Source organism: Oncorhynchus masou, chromosome 23, assembly GCF_036934945.1.
Source record: "Oncorhynchus masou masou isolate Uvic2021 chromosome 23, UVic_Omas_1.1, whole genome shotgun sequence".
NCBI lineage: Eukaryota > Metazoa > Chordata > Actinopteri > Salmoniformes > Salmonidae > Oncorhynchus > Oncorhynchus masou.
Window position 1 is genome coordinate 49,055,147 of NC_088234.1, and position 14,170 is coordinate 49,069,316.

The following is a 14,170-nucleotide window of genomic DNA, read 5'->3' on the forward strand; positions in this document are numbered from 1 at the left end:
TTGTGCTGCTTAAACCCCTCATGATGTGCACCATTCAGAAACACTCAACCAACCCTACTGCATGCTGTTATTTGGGTCAGCATTTGACTTTGTTCATTAGTGCATGAAGCATTGGCATGAAAGAGCTCAATGTTTGTACACCCAGAGAGCTTTTGTTGTTGTATGTGCTGTGCTTGTGGGTGTTTTGCGTTTGAGCTTTTAGGTTAGTATAGTTGACACTTTCTTCATAGCTCAAAAATCCTGTGATGAAGATATGAAATGTATCGGCGGTAGCAGGCAACACAGCTAACTACCACTGAAACGTTTCAACATTTTCTTGGTATTTTTGATGTTGTTATAAATGTGTGAGTACTGTACTCTGTGTTGGGCGGGTGGATTCCGGTGAAGGGGGACTTCTTTATTTTCTCTTTCTCTCTTTTCTCTCCCCCATGTCTGTGTCTCCCCCCACTGTGGGGCACCTCCCCTTGCCACTCTCCCTCTGCACCTCTTCAGCCGACACCTCTGCCGTCCACGAGGAGAAAGGGGCTTGTTTCCGATTGGTCAGTTCGGGGAAGCAGTGTTTGCACCCGGTGTCTGCTCAGCTGAGCAAACAGCTCTGCTGCTGCAGTGTGGGCAAGGCCTGGGGCCCGCGCTGCGACAAGTGCCCACTACCAGGAACAGGTAAGGCCTCCAACGCCAGCAACTCTGAGTCCCAGACACCTCCACCCATCCATCCATTCCACCAATCTCACATTGAGAGATTGAAATGTGGGACCAGTGGCATCCATCCCCCACCCACACTCAATGTTCCTCTCTCTCTGTGCATGTGTTTCACTGCTTTGGCAAGTAGACAGTTTTAGATGCAGTTATATCTCCACCACCAGCACTCTCCTCCTGTCTCCCCTTATTCCACCATGTCTCCCCATCCGCCCTTGCCATCTGTGCGGGTATCATGGTCAGTGTTGGCTGGGGTGACACAATAGCGGACACCTGCAGATCATGTGCAGCACAGGCATACTAAATAGATAGAAACTGTTTGCTGAGTCCTCACACTTCCACTTGAAAAGGTCTGTCTTAATGAATTGATGACACTGAGCCAAACATTCCATTAGACCTGGGAGGTTAGTCTGGGAACAAGTGTAAGCCTTTTCTGTGTCTGTGCCTGTATTGTCTGTCTAGGCTCCGGGAGACATTACTGGATGGCCTCGTTTAGCCTAATTAACAACACCCGTTAAAATCATCTGGGTTGCCAGATTATTTTGGTTGCCAGATCTTCAAAGTTCCCAGTGTAGTACAGTAAGTTGTTATGGGGAGTGTAATAGAGTTTAGGGGATGATTGCTTGGAACCGGGCCCATTTCTCCCAATGTGAGGACGTTTCTGTAGGTAAGGTTAAGAGCTGTTATAAGAGTAGATTAGCGACAAGCTCCTTTATCTGGAAATAAACTTGAGCAGATTACATGTAGGATTTACCTTGTTATGAAGGGCAGCATTTTTTAAGGTCTCTTTAATGTTATTTTTTCTTTGTTTGTCAGAATGTTCGCAGAGGCGCTTGTAGCTGGATTAGTAACTGATTATTCTGATATATTCTTTTCACTATCAATGTCGTGGTTTAATTACAATTGGCTGACATGGTTCTTTCAATTCAGATAGAGATGGAGACAGTTTATTTTGGTAGATTCTAACTTCTTGCAAATGCTTGTTGGTTAAAATGGGAAACTGCATAGATAGCATGTGCTATTCTTATATGAAACTGGATTGGTGGATGCTACACTGTGTAACAATGGTTGGTACTTAGTTTTCATTCATTCGGACATAAATGGAAGCCTTGACATGACGCTTCCCAAACAAATCTAGTCAAGTCCTTACAAAATGCTAGTTGCACAAAGACATTCAAGAATGAGACAAGTGTGTGACTCTCAGTCTTTATCACCAGTGACTTGATCCACTGTGTCTCCTTGGTTTATAATGGGAACCCCTAAGTCCTGCAGAAAGGACACATTACGAAGGCTATGTGGAGCTCAGAAAGAACTCAGACGGGACATTCCATGAAATTAGTGCCTGTGCGTCCCTTTGATATATTAAGTAGAAATTGTGCATCAATATCACATTTTAAAAGCCTGTTAAATTAAATGTAGTTCCCTTTTTAATATTGACCAAATGTCCCTCTGTGCACTGTCTTAGACTTATAGGAAGATTTTAACCCACTGAACCCCAACATTTTAATCATCAAGTTTTAATCATCATGACAAAGTCATTTCTGAAGATGATTATTTATTTAATGTGATTAGTGATTCATTTTTATGTAAAACCAAAAACTCTCCGTCATTTTAAGGTCAACCCTGTCACATGAACTGAACTCTCATTTTAAGAGGATGAAACTATTCTTTTAAAAAATAGCAAATTCTACATCTAATAAAATTGTAAAACCACAGTGTAAAAGCAGGTGAGCTGGTTCTACTCTTTTTTGCAATTTTCTGGTGTTTTGTGGTGGAAAACTGAGTGGGTTGAGCATAACACGTCAACACTGTTAACCATAGATGGACAGGCTAGACATTTTTTGACAATATTTTTGTTGTTGTTGTGAAGCTTGCATTCAATTGACCCTCCCTGTTGCACACAACAAGCTTCCATTCCTCCTGAAGGGGATTTCTGGCTGATTTAAGATCATCTACCTTGTTACAGTCACCCTTTTACTTTAATAGACACTTAATATAGTTGTTTTTTTAACCTCGAGATGGAAACACATGCTTTTTATTAAGTTGAACATGTGCTCTTTACGACAGAATGTTAAAATTAGGTGAAATTCTATGTTTTTTTTCACCAAGGTATATTACTCAAAAGGCACCCAATTGGTGGAATGACCCAGAGTCTGATATACACAAATCTGCTACAACAACAAAAACCAAACAGCATGTAACCTATTGTACGTTACATTGGAGTTACATGAAATGAAAGATCAGCCAAATTAGCTATAATTTATTATTTTGAACCTGAAATAGGTGTTTTTTTTGTCTTGCACAAAGTATGGATGAACTTACTGTATTTTTATTTTAAACATTTTAGCTAAATTCAAGGAGATATGCCCTGGTGGGATGGGCTACACTGTCACAGGATCTTACAAGCCCAAACCACCCAATAAACTACCCAGCCAACCTGAGACCATCATCAGGCCAATGATCACCCACCAAGAGCCTGTGGCCCCGCCTCTGCCCCTGCCGACACATGAGAAACCAGTGGAGGCCTTGAGCGTCGCTGAGAGACAGCTTCCCTCTATACCAGGTAAGTCAACATCATGCAATTTCCTCTGTACCAGGCCATCGTTACTAATGTACTATGGAAAGACAGAGACAGAAGATTTGGCAGAGCTGCGTGGGACTGAGTGTGACTCATAGATAGGGGCCATGCTCTTGTCTTTTCACTATCCTGGGCTGTTTTGATATGTGCCATTTTGTGTACCTACAGTGCCAGCGCAAAACTTTTTCATCCAAATAAAGAGCAATCCACCCGTTCAACAGTACCAGTCAAAAGTTTGGACACACCTACACATTCCAGGGTTTTTCTTTCTTTTTACTATTTTCTACATTGTAGAATAATAGTGAAGACATCACAACTATGAAATGACACATATGGAATCATGTAGTAACCAATAAAGTGTTAAAGTAGCCACCCTTTTCCTTGATGACAGCTTTGCACACTCTTGGCATTCTCTCAACCAGTTTCATGGGGTAGTCACCTGTAATGCATTTAAATTAACAGGTGTGCCTTGTTAAAAGTTCATTTGTGGAATTTCTGTCCTTCTTAATGTCTTTGAGCCAATTAGTTGTGTTGTGACAAGGTAGGGGTGGTATACAGAAGTTAGCCCTATTTGGTAAAAGACCAAGTCCATATTATGGCAAGAACAGCTCAAATAAGCGAAGAGAAACGACAGTCTATCATTACTTTAAGACATGAAGGTCAGTCAATCCGGAAAAAGTCAAGAACTTTGGAAGTTTCTTCAAGTGGAGTTGCAAAAACTATCAAGTGCTATGATGAAACTGGCTCTCACGAGGACTGCCACAGGAAAGGGACCCAGAGTTACCCTCTGCTGCAGAGGATACATTCATTAGAGTTACCAGCTTTAGAAATTGCAGCCCAAATAAATGCTTCAAAGAGTAACAGAGACATCTCAACATCAACTGTTCAGAGGAGACTGCATGTATCAGGCCTTCATAGTCTAATTGCTACAAAGAAACCACTACTAAAGGACACCAAAAATAAGAAGAGACTTGCATGGGCCAAGAAACACGAGCAACGGACATTAGAACAGTGGAAATCTATCCTTTGGTCTGATAAGTCCAAATTTGCGATTTTTGGTTCCAATCTCCGTGACTTTGTGAGACGCAGAGTGGATGAACGGATGATCGCCGCTTGTGTGGTTGCCACCATGAAGCATGGAGGAGGAGGTGTGATGGTGTGGGGATGCTTTGCTGGTGACATTGTCTGTGATGTATTTAGAGTTGAAGGCACACGTAACCAGCATGGCTACCGCAGCATTCTGCAGTGACACGCCATCCCATCTGGTTTGTGCTTAGTGGGACTATCATTTGTTTTTCAACAGGACAATGACCCAAAACACACTTGCAGACTATTTAAGGGCTAGTCAGATGTACAACTGAAATGTGTATTCCGCATTTAACCCAACCCCTCTGAATTAGACATCCATAATCGATGTCCATGTCTTCGGCACCCGGGGAACAGTGGGTTAGAATGACTGATTTTTACCTTGTCAGCTCTGGGATTTGATCCAGCAACCTTTCGGTTACTGGCCCAACGCTCTAACCACTAGGTGTGCTGCATCAGATGACCTGGCCTCCACAACCCAATTGAGATGGTTTGGGATGAGTCCCTCAGAGTGAAGGAAAACCAGCCAACCAGTACTCAGCATATGTGGGAACACTTTCAAGACGGTTTGAAAATCATTCCTCATGAAGCTGGTTGAGAGAATGCTAAGAGTGTGCAAAACTGTCATCAAGGTAAAGGGTGGCTACTTTGAAGAATCTCAAATATAAACTATATTTGGATTTGTTTAACACTTTTTTGGTTACTACATGATTCCAAATGTGTTATTTCGTCGTTTTGATGTTGTCACTATTATTCTACAATATAGTAAAAATAAAGAAAAACCCTTGAATGACTAGATGTGTCAACTTTTGACTGGTACTGTAAGTGAAACTAAACATATTTGTATTTGTATGAGTGTGTGTGGAGTCTTTAAAAATATCTCTCAACCAGACATCAATTCAGTTCCACCCTGGACAGGATGATGAGGATTCACATGCTTTGGCTTGCCGTCGGCTCTCAAACTTCTGGATTCTGAGAGAGAGGAGAGATGGAGCTCCTCTTTCGTATTGTTCAGGACATGCTTGGGAGTTGGCGATGGAAAGAGAAACTTGGCAGCATTAGAGCGCACAGACTTGTCCAAATTACCACTAAGCTTCTCTCGAGCTCCGAGTACAGAGGATTCCAATGCAGAGGACAGACTCAGACAAACAATAAGAGAGAAAGCCACTGCCCAAACCTGTGTAGATTAGTGTTTGCATGCCACAAGGGGCTAAAGCTGGCACCACTGAGCTAAAAATCCCGGTGGAGGTGATTTGTTTCATGCCCAATGTTCTGCTACATTAATAACAATCCTGTTTGTTTTTATGACCTCTAGATCTAAATACAGTAAAACCGCCTGAGGGTTGAGTTATGACATGGCATTTGGCCAGTGTTTAAAATAAGGTGGAAGAGGAACGACCTTGTAACTGATTAACATTTGTCCTTTGCTATGAAAAAGATCATGTTTCGACATGGCCATAAACAGCTAAACGTACCCCCAGAGCCTGTGAAGGTGACAGTCTTATGAATTGCAAATGATTGGTCCTCTGGCCCCAGCCGGAAAGGGTTATTAATTTAATCAAAAGCCTGAAGATATTTATTGGAGAAATATAATGAAGTATATGATGTACTTGTCTCTGACAACTTGATGATCAAGGGCAGGTATATCCAGCCTTGTGCTTCCAAACTCTTTCTTGATCTCACTCTTGTTTTTTTCCATATTTTTTTCATATTGTTTTTTATGACCAGTAGCCACAGATGCACCTGAGCAGGTAGGTTGGGTTTCTTCTGCAAAAAAAAAAAAAAAATGAAAAGAAAATAGCTTTCTTGCATGCGACAAGAAGGATTCTTCAGCCTCTATGGCAGCGACCTGCAGTAGCGGCCTGCAGCATCACCTCTGCATGAAGTCAGCATCACCACTGCATGACTTTGAGCCAATCACTGCTCCACGCTTTCAGCTTAAGAGCACTTCACAGTGGAACATCTGTCAATGCCAATCACAGCTGCTAAGACTTTGCTCTTTGCGCTTTTGTCCAGCCTCATACTGTATGGTAAGTCGCTCTGGATAAGAGCGTCTGCTAAATGACTTAAATGTAAATGTAATGTGTTTACACAGGCAGCCCAATTCTGATTTTTTTCCCACAAATTGGTCTTTTGACCAAGCAGATCAGTGATCAATAATTGGGCAAATGATCAGAATCGGGCCGCCTATGTAAACGCAGCCTAAGCTATGTAAACGCAGCCTAAGAGTCTCCAAAACGGAACAGTCCTGAAACTTTTCTGTAATGGATTTAGTATTGTATTATGACTTGAATTATGTAAATATAGAAGCTCTCCTTTACAGTATATTGGTTCTTTCAGAGGAACAGTAGGCTCAGCAGCTTGAAACTTAAAGCACTTTGATAAAGGCAGGGTAAGTAAACACTATTGCGCAAACCATTTTGACATCCTAGAGAAACTCCAAAGGTAAAAGAAAAAAGAAAAGCTGAAGTCAAGTTGGAGTCCACACAACTGATAACGATAGACCCTATCTACTCAATGAAAACCCATGTTTCGCTTCCCACCATCAAGCCCTTCAAGCTCTTTCCTTCCTTCGGCTGTCATGCAAGCGGATCTCCAGTTAGTTTACTGCTGAGCAGCCTATATGACGAGCGCACGCATGACAACGGTGCATGACAACGGTGCATGAACGGCGCTTGCTCACTGAAACCTCATGTCTATACGGATCAGTCCACTGACCCGGAGGTCCATATTGTGTTTGTCTTGTGTTCTGTCCTTCAAGGAGCTGGTTATTCTGGAGGCTACTAGTAGTAGTCCAATAGTTGAGGCCGAGGCTGGCCAGCCACAGCTCTCTCCCGGTGTCTCTACCATGAGGATGGAGCCGGCCTACAAAGGTGTCTCATCCATTTCATTCCCCTCTACTCTCTCTGCTGCTATTTCAGTCTCACAGGGCTAGGCTCACTCTCACTCTCTGCAAGTGATTTAATTATGATGGTTGTTTTGGCACTGTACCAAACTCTATATAAGTAGGTCTGCACTGGTGCTTTCCGGTCAATTTTACCTGACAGAATAAAAATGAAAATGTGTTGGTTTGAAAAACATCTTGTGTTCTTTCCACTGTAACAGAACGAATCATCATAAGGGAAAGAGCACCGGCCATTTGTGATGGGTCTTCTCCAGACTCAAGTCTAGGGTTATCTTAATTGAAACGCAACGTTTCGATTGTTGTAAAAATAGTTGTTTTATTGTTCCATCCAATACGTATCCAAGCTGGAAAAATCTTTAAACAGCTCAGCACTTGATGGCGTCGAGTGATTTATCTCTGTCCGCTGGGATTTCTACAGTACTCTGTATTACACTCGTACCCACTGAAGCACTCATTTTAAAGATCACAGAAAGTCTGACTGCACTGTTCTCTCCCCTGGCTCCATCTGTCCTGGTCTCTCAGAGGTTGTGGAGGAAACGTCCCCCCCTGCTCCAGCCCTGATCCTCCCCACCAACGCTGGCCAGGACATCGCCCCTACTCAGTCAGCAGGTAAGTGCTCACACTGACAAACAGTAACGCCGTGACATTTGGACATAGTTTAGTGTTAGGTCAATGTGCAGCTGATGGGTTGATACCTACCATCCCTGCTACATTCTATATCTAAGCTATCCCGAGCTGGTTGTGTATAAATCATGAATGAATGGAGGGATGAAGGGAACACAAGCTTAGTTCTTATCTCCCTCACTCACCCATTAACTGACCCTTTATTTGTGTTTAACTCTGCATCTGAATTCCTCACAGGTCAGGGGCAAAAACATAGGCCGATAAGAGGAATTTGCACAGACTGGGAACATGGCACTTTTGAACTCTCCCTGACCTCCTTTCTTTGTCATTGGGGTTCTCCCCCGTTGTAAGAATATTCTGCGCTCTTCTATATTTAGGAGTAATGTGTTGCTGTTGAGGGGCCACAGCAACATGAAGTCTCTTTCTCCACTTTCTAGATGTGAAAAGTCTAACAACATCATTATGGCTTCAAGTCACTCCAATGAAAGTGCTGAGAAACTTTTATTTCTCACCTGACCCTCACAGAAATATATTTGGGTCCTGTATTGTTTTATTTAAGAGATTCCAATTTTAGATTTTTGTTGCCGTGTTTCTTCAAAGGGGAAGGCCAGTGATTGGTGCCATCGCTAGGCAACCACTTGTGTGAAACACACCTGTTTTTATTTTGATACCCTGGACGAGGAAGATGGGAATTTGCAGAGCAGCAGAGGAGAGAGAGTGTCGGCACGGAGACTAGTGTGGAGGGAAGGGAGTGGGACTATCTGGTGCCAGGCCCACATAAACCTCTTGGACCAATCAGGGGACCGCAGGGATATTTTGGTTTATTTTTGCTAGGCGGATATCCAAACCCCCAGACCTCTCTCATCTCAGCGTTTTACGTCCTGGTGTCCCGGAAAGGTGACACCATATTAAGAGGCCACAGAAATGTTATGAGGCCTCCCGATGACAGACACTCAGTAAACTGGGCGGCATAATTGCCCACTTCTTTTCTTAAACATCCTTACTGTGATAGTCTCTGGTCTCCGTGCCTCAATGCTTGCGAATCATTCTGGACCTGTTTCTTTTTAAAGTAAAAAACAACCATAGTTTTATTGTACCACGGCGCAGATGCTCTTTAAGATACTAATAATTACACTCGCTGAGCATTCTGTACCTCAACCAAGCAATCAATTAGTCAATCAAATGAAAGTGCTTTTTACAAATATGTTTGTCACAAAGTGCTCAACAATAACTCTCGACCAAACAGTTGAGGAAAATCTCCTTTGGTGGGAAGAAAGCTTGAGAGTAAGCAGGAGCCCACCCTCCTCTGTTTGACTGGCTGATGTCCTCCCTAAATCCCATATAAAACACAGCAATATAACAGTAATTGAACTGTATTTCTGAGGAGATGCCACTGTAGCATAGTTGAGCAAAGAAACCTCACCTATTGAAATGTGTACAGTAATACTTCAATGAATTTAATTCCACCATACTTTCCTGCTGAGCTATGAAGAAGCCCAGTCATCAAGCCTGCTGACATTGACAACCTCAGTAACACTAATTCTTAGGTAAAGTATTAATAATGTATTTTGATAGTCACATGGCATTTAATCCCCCTTTCATGTTCTCTACTTCTCATCAAGAGCTGAAATGGCCCAACCTTTCAGTCACTGCGATTTGACATTTGTACAGTTTCGGCTTATATAGAGTCCTTAGGTCTCTGAAACTGTAGGCCCAGTGACCCACTTCTGTAATATGTCTGCATATCGATGCCTTTTGATGGGTATTAGACACTATGATTTACTCTATTCCCTACTTTTCCTCTGTGGTATGGAAGGCAATTTCCCACTGTCAAGACTGAGTAGACAGATTGATGCACATACTGAGCAGATTTGTCATACAGAAACACATTTGCAGCCATGAGTGGGATGCTGATGAGACTATTAGCTAGGGAGAGGAAAGGACATTTGCAGCCATGAGTGGGATGCTGATGAGACTATTAGCTAGGGAGAGGAAAGGACATTTGCAGCCATGAGTGGGATGCTGATAAGACTATTAGCTAGGGAGAGGAAAGGACATTTGCAGCCATGAGTGGGATGCTGATGAGACTATTAGCTAGGGAGAAGAAAGGACATTTGCAGCCATGAGTGGGATGCTGATGAGACTATTAGCTAGGGAGAGGAAAGGACATTTGCAGCCATGAGTGGGATGCTGATGAGACTATTAGCTAGGGAGAGGAAAGGACATTTGCAGCCATGAGTGGGATGCTGATGAGACTATTAGCTAGGGAGAGGAAAGGACATTTGCAGCCATGAGTGGGATGCTGATGAGACTATTAGCTAGGGAGAGGAAAGGACATTTGCAGCCATGAGTGGGATGCTGATGAGACTATTAGCTAGGGAGAGGAAAGGACATTTGCAGGAATGGAATAGATTTGTTTATGCCGCGCATATCGAAACTGCATACTTGTATTTAGTATTTGAAGAGTAGCATGAGGTTCCTTCTCTCTCCCTCCTCTATCTCTCTCTTTCTCTCTCTCGGCCAGAGGTGGATGAGTGCAAGGTGAACCCTCACATCTGTGGCCAGGGGATCTGCTACAACACTGCCGAGGGTTATACCTGCACCTGTAACGAGGGCTACCAGATGGACGAGACACACACCACCTGTGTAGGTGAGAAACAAGAAGTCAAGGTCACATCCATTTATCAGACCAATGGGAATAGTCCTCTTCTCATTTGGTCTGATTGGATTTCACTCTTCAGATTGCGCCCTGAAGGTAGATCCATTTAATTACATCTGTAAATAGGAATGATTTTACTAGCCTTTGGAGGCCTCTCTTGATGAAGGAATAGTTATGTATACATTTAGACACGGTAGGAGAATCACTCAGCGACCTCTTTGCTACAGTGATGGTTTGAAATAAAGACTTGTATCTATATCTATTGCATCTCATAGTACTCGTATCTATATCTATTGCATCTCATAGTACTTTAATCCACTTACGTGTCATGTCAGTATGTGTCTAAGCAAGTTGACTCATGTTCCATCCCATGTCTCCTGCCATGCTGTGGATAGATGTTAATGAATGCCTGGATTCTGCATCATTGTGCTCTAACGGCCGCTGCAAGAACACTCCCGGCAGCTTCCTGTGTGTGTGCCAACCAGGCTTCATGACAGATGAGGAGGGAACCAGTTGCATTGGTAAAGCCATTTCACACACGCTCCCTGAAATACAGAGACACACCAAAAACAATAGCAGAAGCCTAGGAGATTAAATACCTGGATAGCCATTTGGATAGCCATTTGGGTGTTTTCATTTCCCCAGTTTTCTTCAGTATAGTTCCTTGTTGGCTTAGCCCCCCTCCCTGGAGATAGGGGCAAAGTTTTAGAAGGTGACCACAGTGTAGCCCATTAGCGACGTCCTCCCCATCATCCTCCCTATCCTGGGATATAAATACTGGGAACTCTGTCATTAGGTGGTTTCTGGTGTTTCTACACACGTTTTCTCTTCCACAAAATGACACAAAATTAGGTTTGCAGAGGCAAAAAGCTGGTGATTATTTCCCCATAACTCTACTGTAACAGACTAACATCTGAAAATGAAACATGAGAGTATAGTTTATTACTGTTTGCAAGGGATTTATATGTGGACATGAGCACCAAAACAGGCAACTTGAGGACGACAGCCCTAAGTATTTTATAGGCAGAGGGAACGTTCGGTGACAACGAGACTAAAAAGACATTGAGAACACTGGCTCACTCAGAAGAAACACTACATGTCACCTTAAAACAAAAAGAAAGTGTGCAGTCTGTGTGCAGTCTGTGGCTTGTTTTGTTGACTCGTGGACTTACACATCAGGGTGGGGGATGTTTGGTTTCTAAGGAGGGGAGTGGTATCCTGGATACCCAGCTGAGGAGGTTATTTTAGTTGGTATCACACCATTTAAGAGGCAAATTAGGGGTCCCTGTTTCCTTCCTCGTTTGTTCTGTCTTTTTTTAATGTCCCACAGGAAGTCCCACCCAGAGCCCTCAGAGGAAGTTCCAGTCACTTTAGCCTGGCATTGGTCCATCTTAGGGGGGCTAGGAGGGCATGACGCAGGGATAGGCCTGGCATGAATCAGCAATGTCCATGTTATTCAGTTAAAGTCAAGGAAAGGGTGTCATGAGCCAAACTCCTAGCCCTCTGTAATGCCAGACTGTCCAAATAGTTTAGATAGATGGATATCACACTCAGACTGGGGTAAATGAAGGTTTGGCACAGATCGATGGACAGATCAAGAGATTCCATCAATTTTAGCCTGAACTTACGCTGCCATTGTTAACATTGGACGGAGTAGTGTCTGACATGGTTGTACAACATTAGCGACACAGCACTAGAATTATTGGTACACCATCAAATTTGGCCAGGGTTTTGGGGATTATGCTTAATGGGTTCGGGTGAGTACTAAAAAAGGAATGGTTATTCTTGAAAGATTCTTGAATGTACCGCCTTTGTTGGAGCCAAGTGACTGCTCTGCTATCTTCAAACCTCTCCCATCTCCGTCTCTCTCTTCATCTCGCCCTCCCCCTCTACATCCCCTTCTCAGATTTAAACGAGTGTCTGAACACCCACACGTGTCATGAGGATGAGTTTTGTGTCAACACCGTGGGTTCCTACACCTGTTTGCACTGTGACAGTGGCTACAGGATGAGCCCAACAGGCCAGTGTGAAGGTACACAACGCACCCTTTACATATTTGGGTTTTATTTTGAGAGCTTTAGGGGCAGGAGAATTAGAAGGGGTTTCATGGTAAGACAAGGGCATGGCTGTTTTTGACCTATCAATAACATGGTATGCACATGGCTTACTCACACATCAAGCACTCATCCCACTGAAACCAATGGCCTTTTTTGGTGTTGATTCTCTCCTTGCCTCTTTTATATAACTCATTTCCCCACACCTCTGTCTCTCTCTTTCTCTCTCACTCTGTCTCTCTCTCATAGATATAAATGAGTGTCTGGACTTGGGTGTGTGTCCGTCCGGCCTGTGCATCAACTTCCCAGGCTCGTATGAGTGTGATCTGTGTCCAAAGGGCTTCCAGGGCCAGGGAGGACAGTGTGTCGGTATGGGACTGAACATTCTCCTTCCCTCACAAATAATCAGGAGCATTGAAATTACTGGAGCGGCTTGGCTCTGCATTCAAATTCCTTCCACCAATTTGGAGTTGAAAAAAAAAATAAGACTTGTTTGACAATCCATCGTTCTGTCTTGTGCGTGAGTGTGTGTGTGCACGCATGTACAGTTTAAACATAAACTACATCACTGAAGTATGTGGACACCAGCTTGTCGAAGATCTCATTACAAAATCATAGGCGTTAATATGGAGTTTGTCCACCTTTGCTGCTATAACAGCTTCCACTCTTCCACTCTTAGATGTTGGAACATTGCTGCGGGGACTTGCTTCCATTCAGCCACAAGAGCGTTAGTGAGGATGGGCACAGATGTTGGGCGATTAGGCCTGGCTCACAGTCGGCTTTACAATACATCCCAAAGGTGTTCAATGGGGTTGAGGTCAGGGCTCAGTGCAGTCCAGCCAAGTTCTTCCACACCGATCTCAACACACCATTTCTGTATTACCCTCGCTTTATGCACGGGGACATTGTCATGCTGAAACAGGAAAGGACCTTCCCCAAATTGTTACCACAAAGAAGCCCAGAATCGTGTCATTGTATGCTGTGGCGCTAAGATTTCCCTTCACTGGAACTAATGGGCCAAGCCCAAACCATGAAAAACTGGCCCAGACCATTATTCCCGTCTCCACCAAACTTTACCGTTGGCACTATAAATTGGGGCAGGTAGCATTTTCCTGCATCCGCCAAACCCAGATTTGTCTGTCGCACTGCTAGATTTTATTTTATTTTATTTATTTCACCACTATTTAACCAGGTAGGCTAGTTGAGAACATGTTCTCATTTGCAACTGCGACCTGGCCAAGATAAAGAGTAGCAATTCGACACATACAACGACACAGAGTTACACATGGAATGAACAAAACATAGTGAATAATACAGTAGAACAAAAGAAAACAAAAAGTCTATATACAGTGAGTGCAAATGAGGTAAGTTAAGGAAATAAATAGGCCATGGTGGCGAAGTAATTACAATATAGCAATTAACACTGGAATGGTAGATCGGCAGAAGATGAATGTGCAGGTAGAGATACTGGGGTGCAAAGGAGCAAAATAAATAAATAAATAAATACCAGTATGGGGATGAGGTAGGTAGATGGGCTGTTTACAGATAGGCTAAGTACAGGTGCAGTG

The 14,170-nt window shown here is 43.2% G+C and overlaps 1 protein-coding gene across 6 annotated transcripts in view; it reads left to right on the plus strand.

The window, feature by feature from the left end:
- The window catches only part of LOC135510979 (latent-transforming growth factor beta-binding protein 1-like), a 140,665-nt gene that overhangs the window by 66,984 nt on the left and 59,511 nt on the right, over nucleotides 1-14,170 (plus strand). For 2 of the 6 annotated variants that reach the window (XM_064932367.1, XM_064932363.1), the window contains exons 11-19: nucleotides 493-660; nucleotides 3,044-3,259; nucleotides 6,089-6,111; nucleotides 7,122-7,233; nucleotides 7,788-7,874; nucleotides 10,414-10,539; nucleotides 10,944-11,069; nucleotides 12,455-12,580; nucleotides 12,852-12,971. In XM_064932367.1, the coding sequence (XP_064788439.1) occupies nucleotides 493-660; nucleotides 3,044-3,259; nucleotides 6,089-6,111; nucleotides 7,122-7,233; nucleotides 7,788-7,874; nucleotides 10,414-10,539; nucleotides 10,944-11,069; nucleotides 12,455-12,580; nucleotides 12,852-12,971 (1,104 nt within the window). The remainder of the gene's footprint in view (nucleotides 1-492; nucleotides 661-3,043; nucleotides 3,260-6,088; nucleotides 6,112-7,121; nucleotides 7,234-7,787; nucleotides 7,875-10,413; nucleotides 10,540-10,943; nucleotides 11,070-12,454; nucleotides 12,581-12,851; nucleotides 12,972-14,170) is intronic. The other 4 variants (XM_064932364.1, XM_064932365.1, XM_064932368.1 and 1 more) reach the window with 4 other exon arrangements.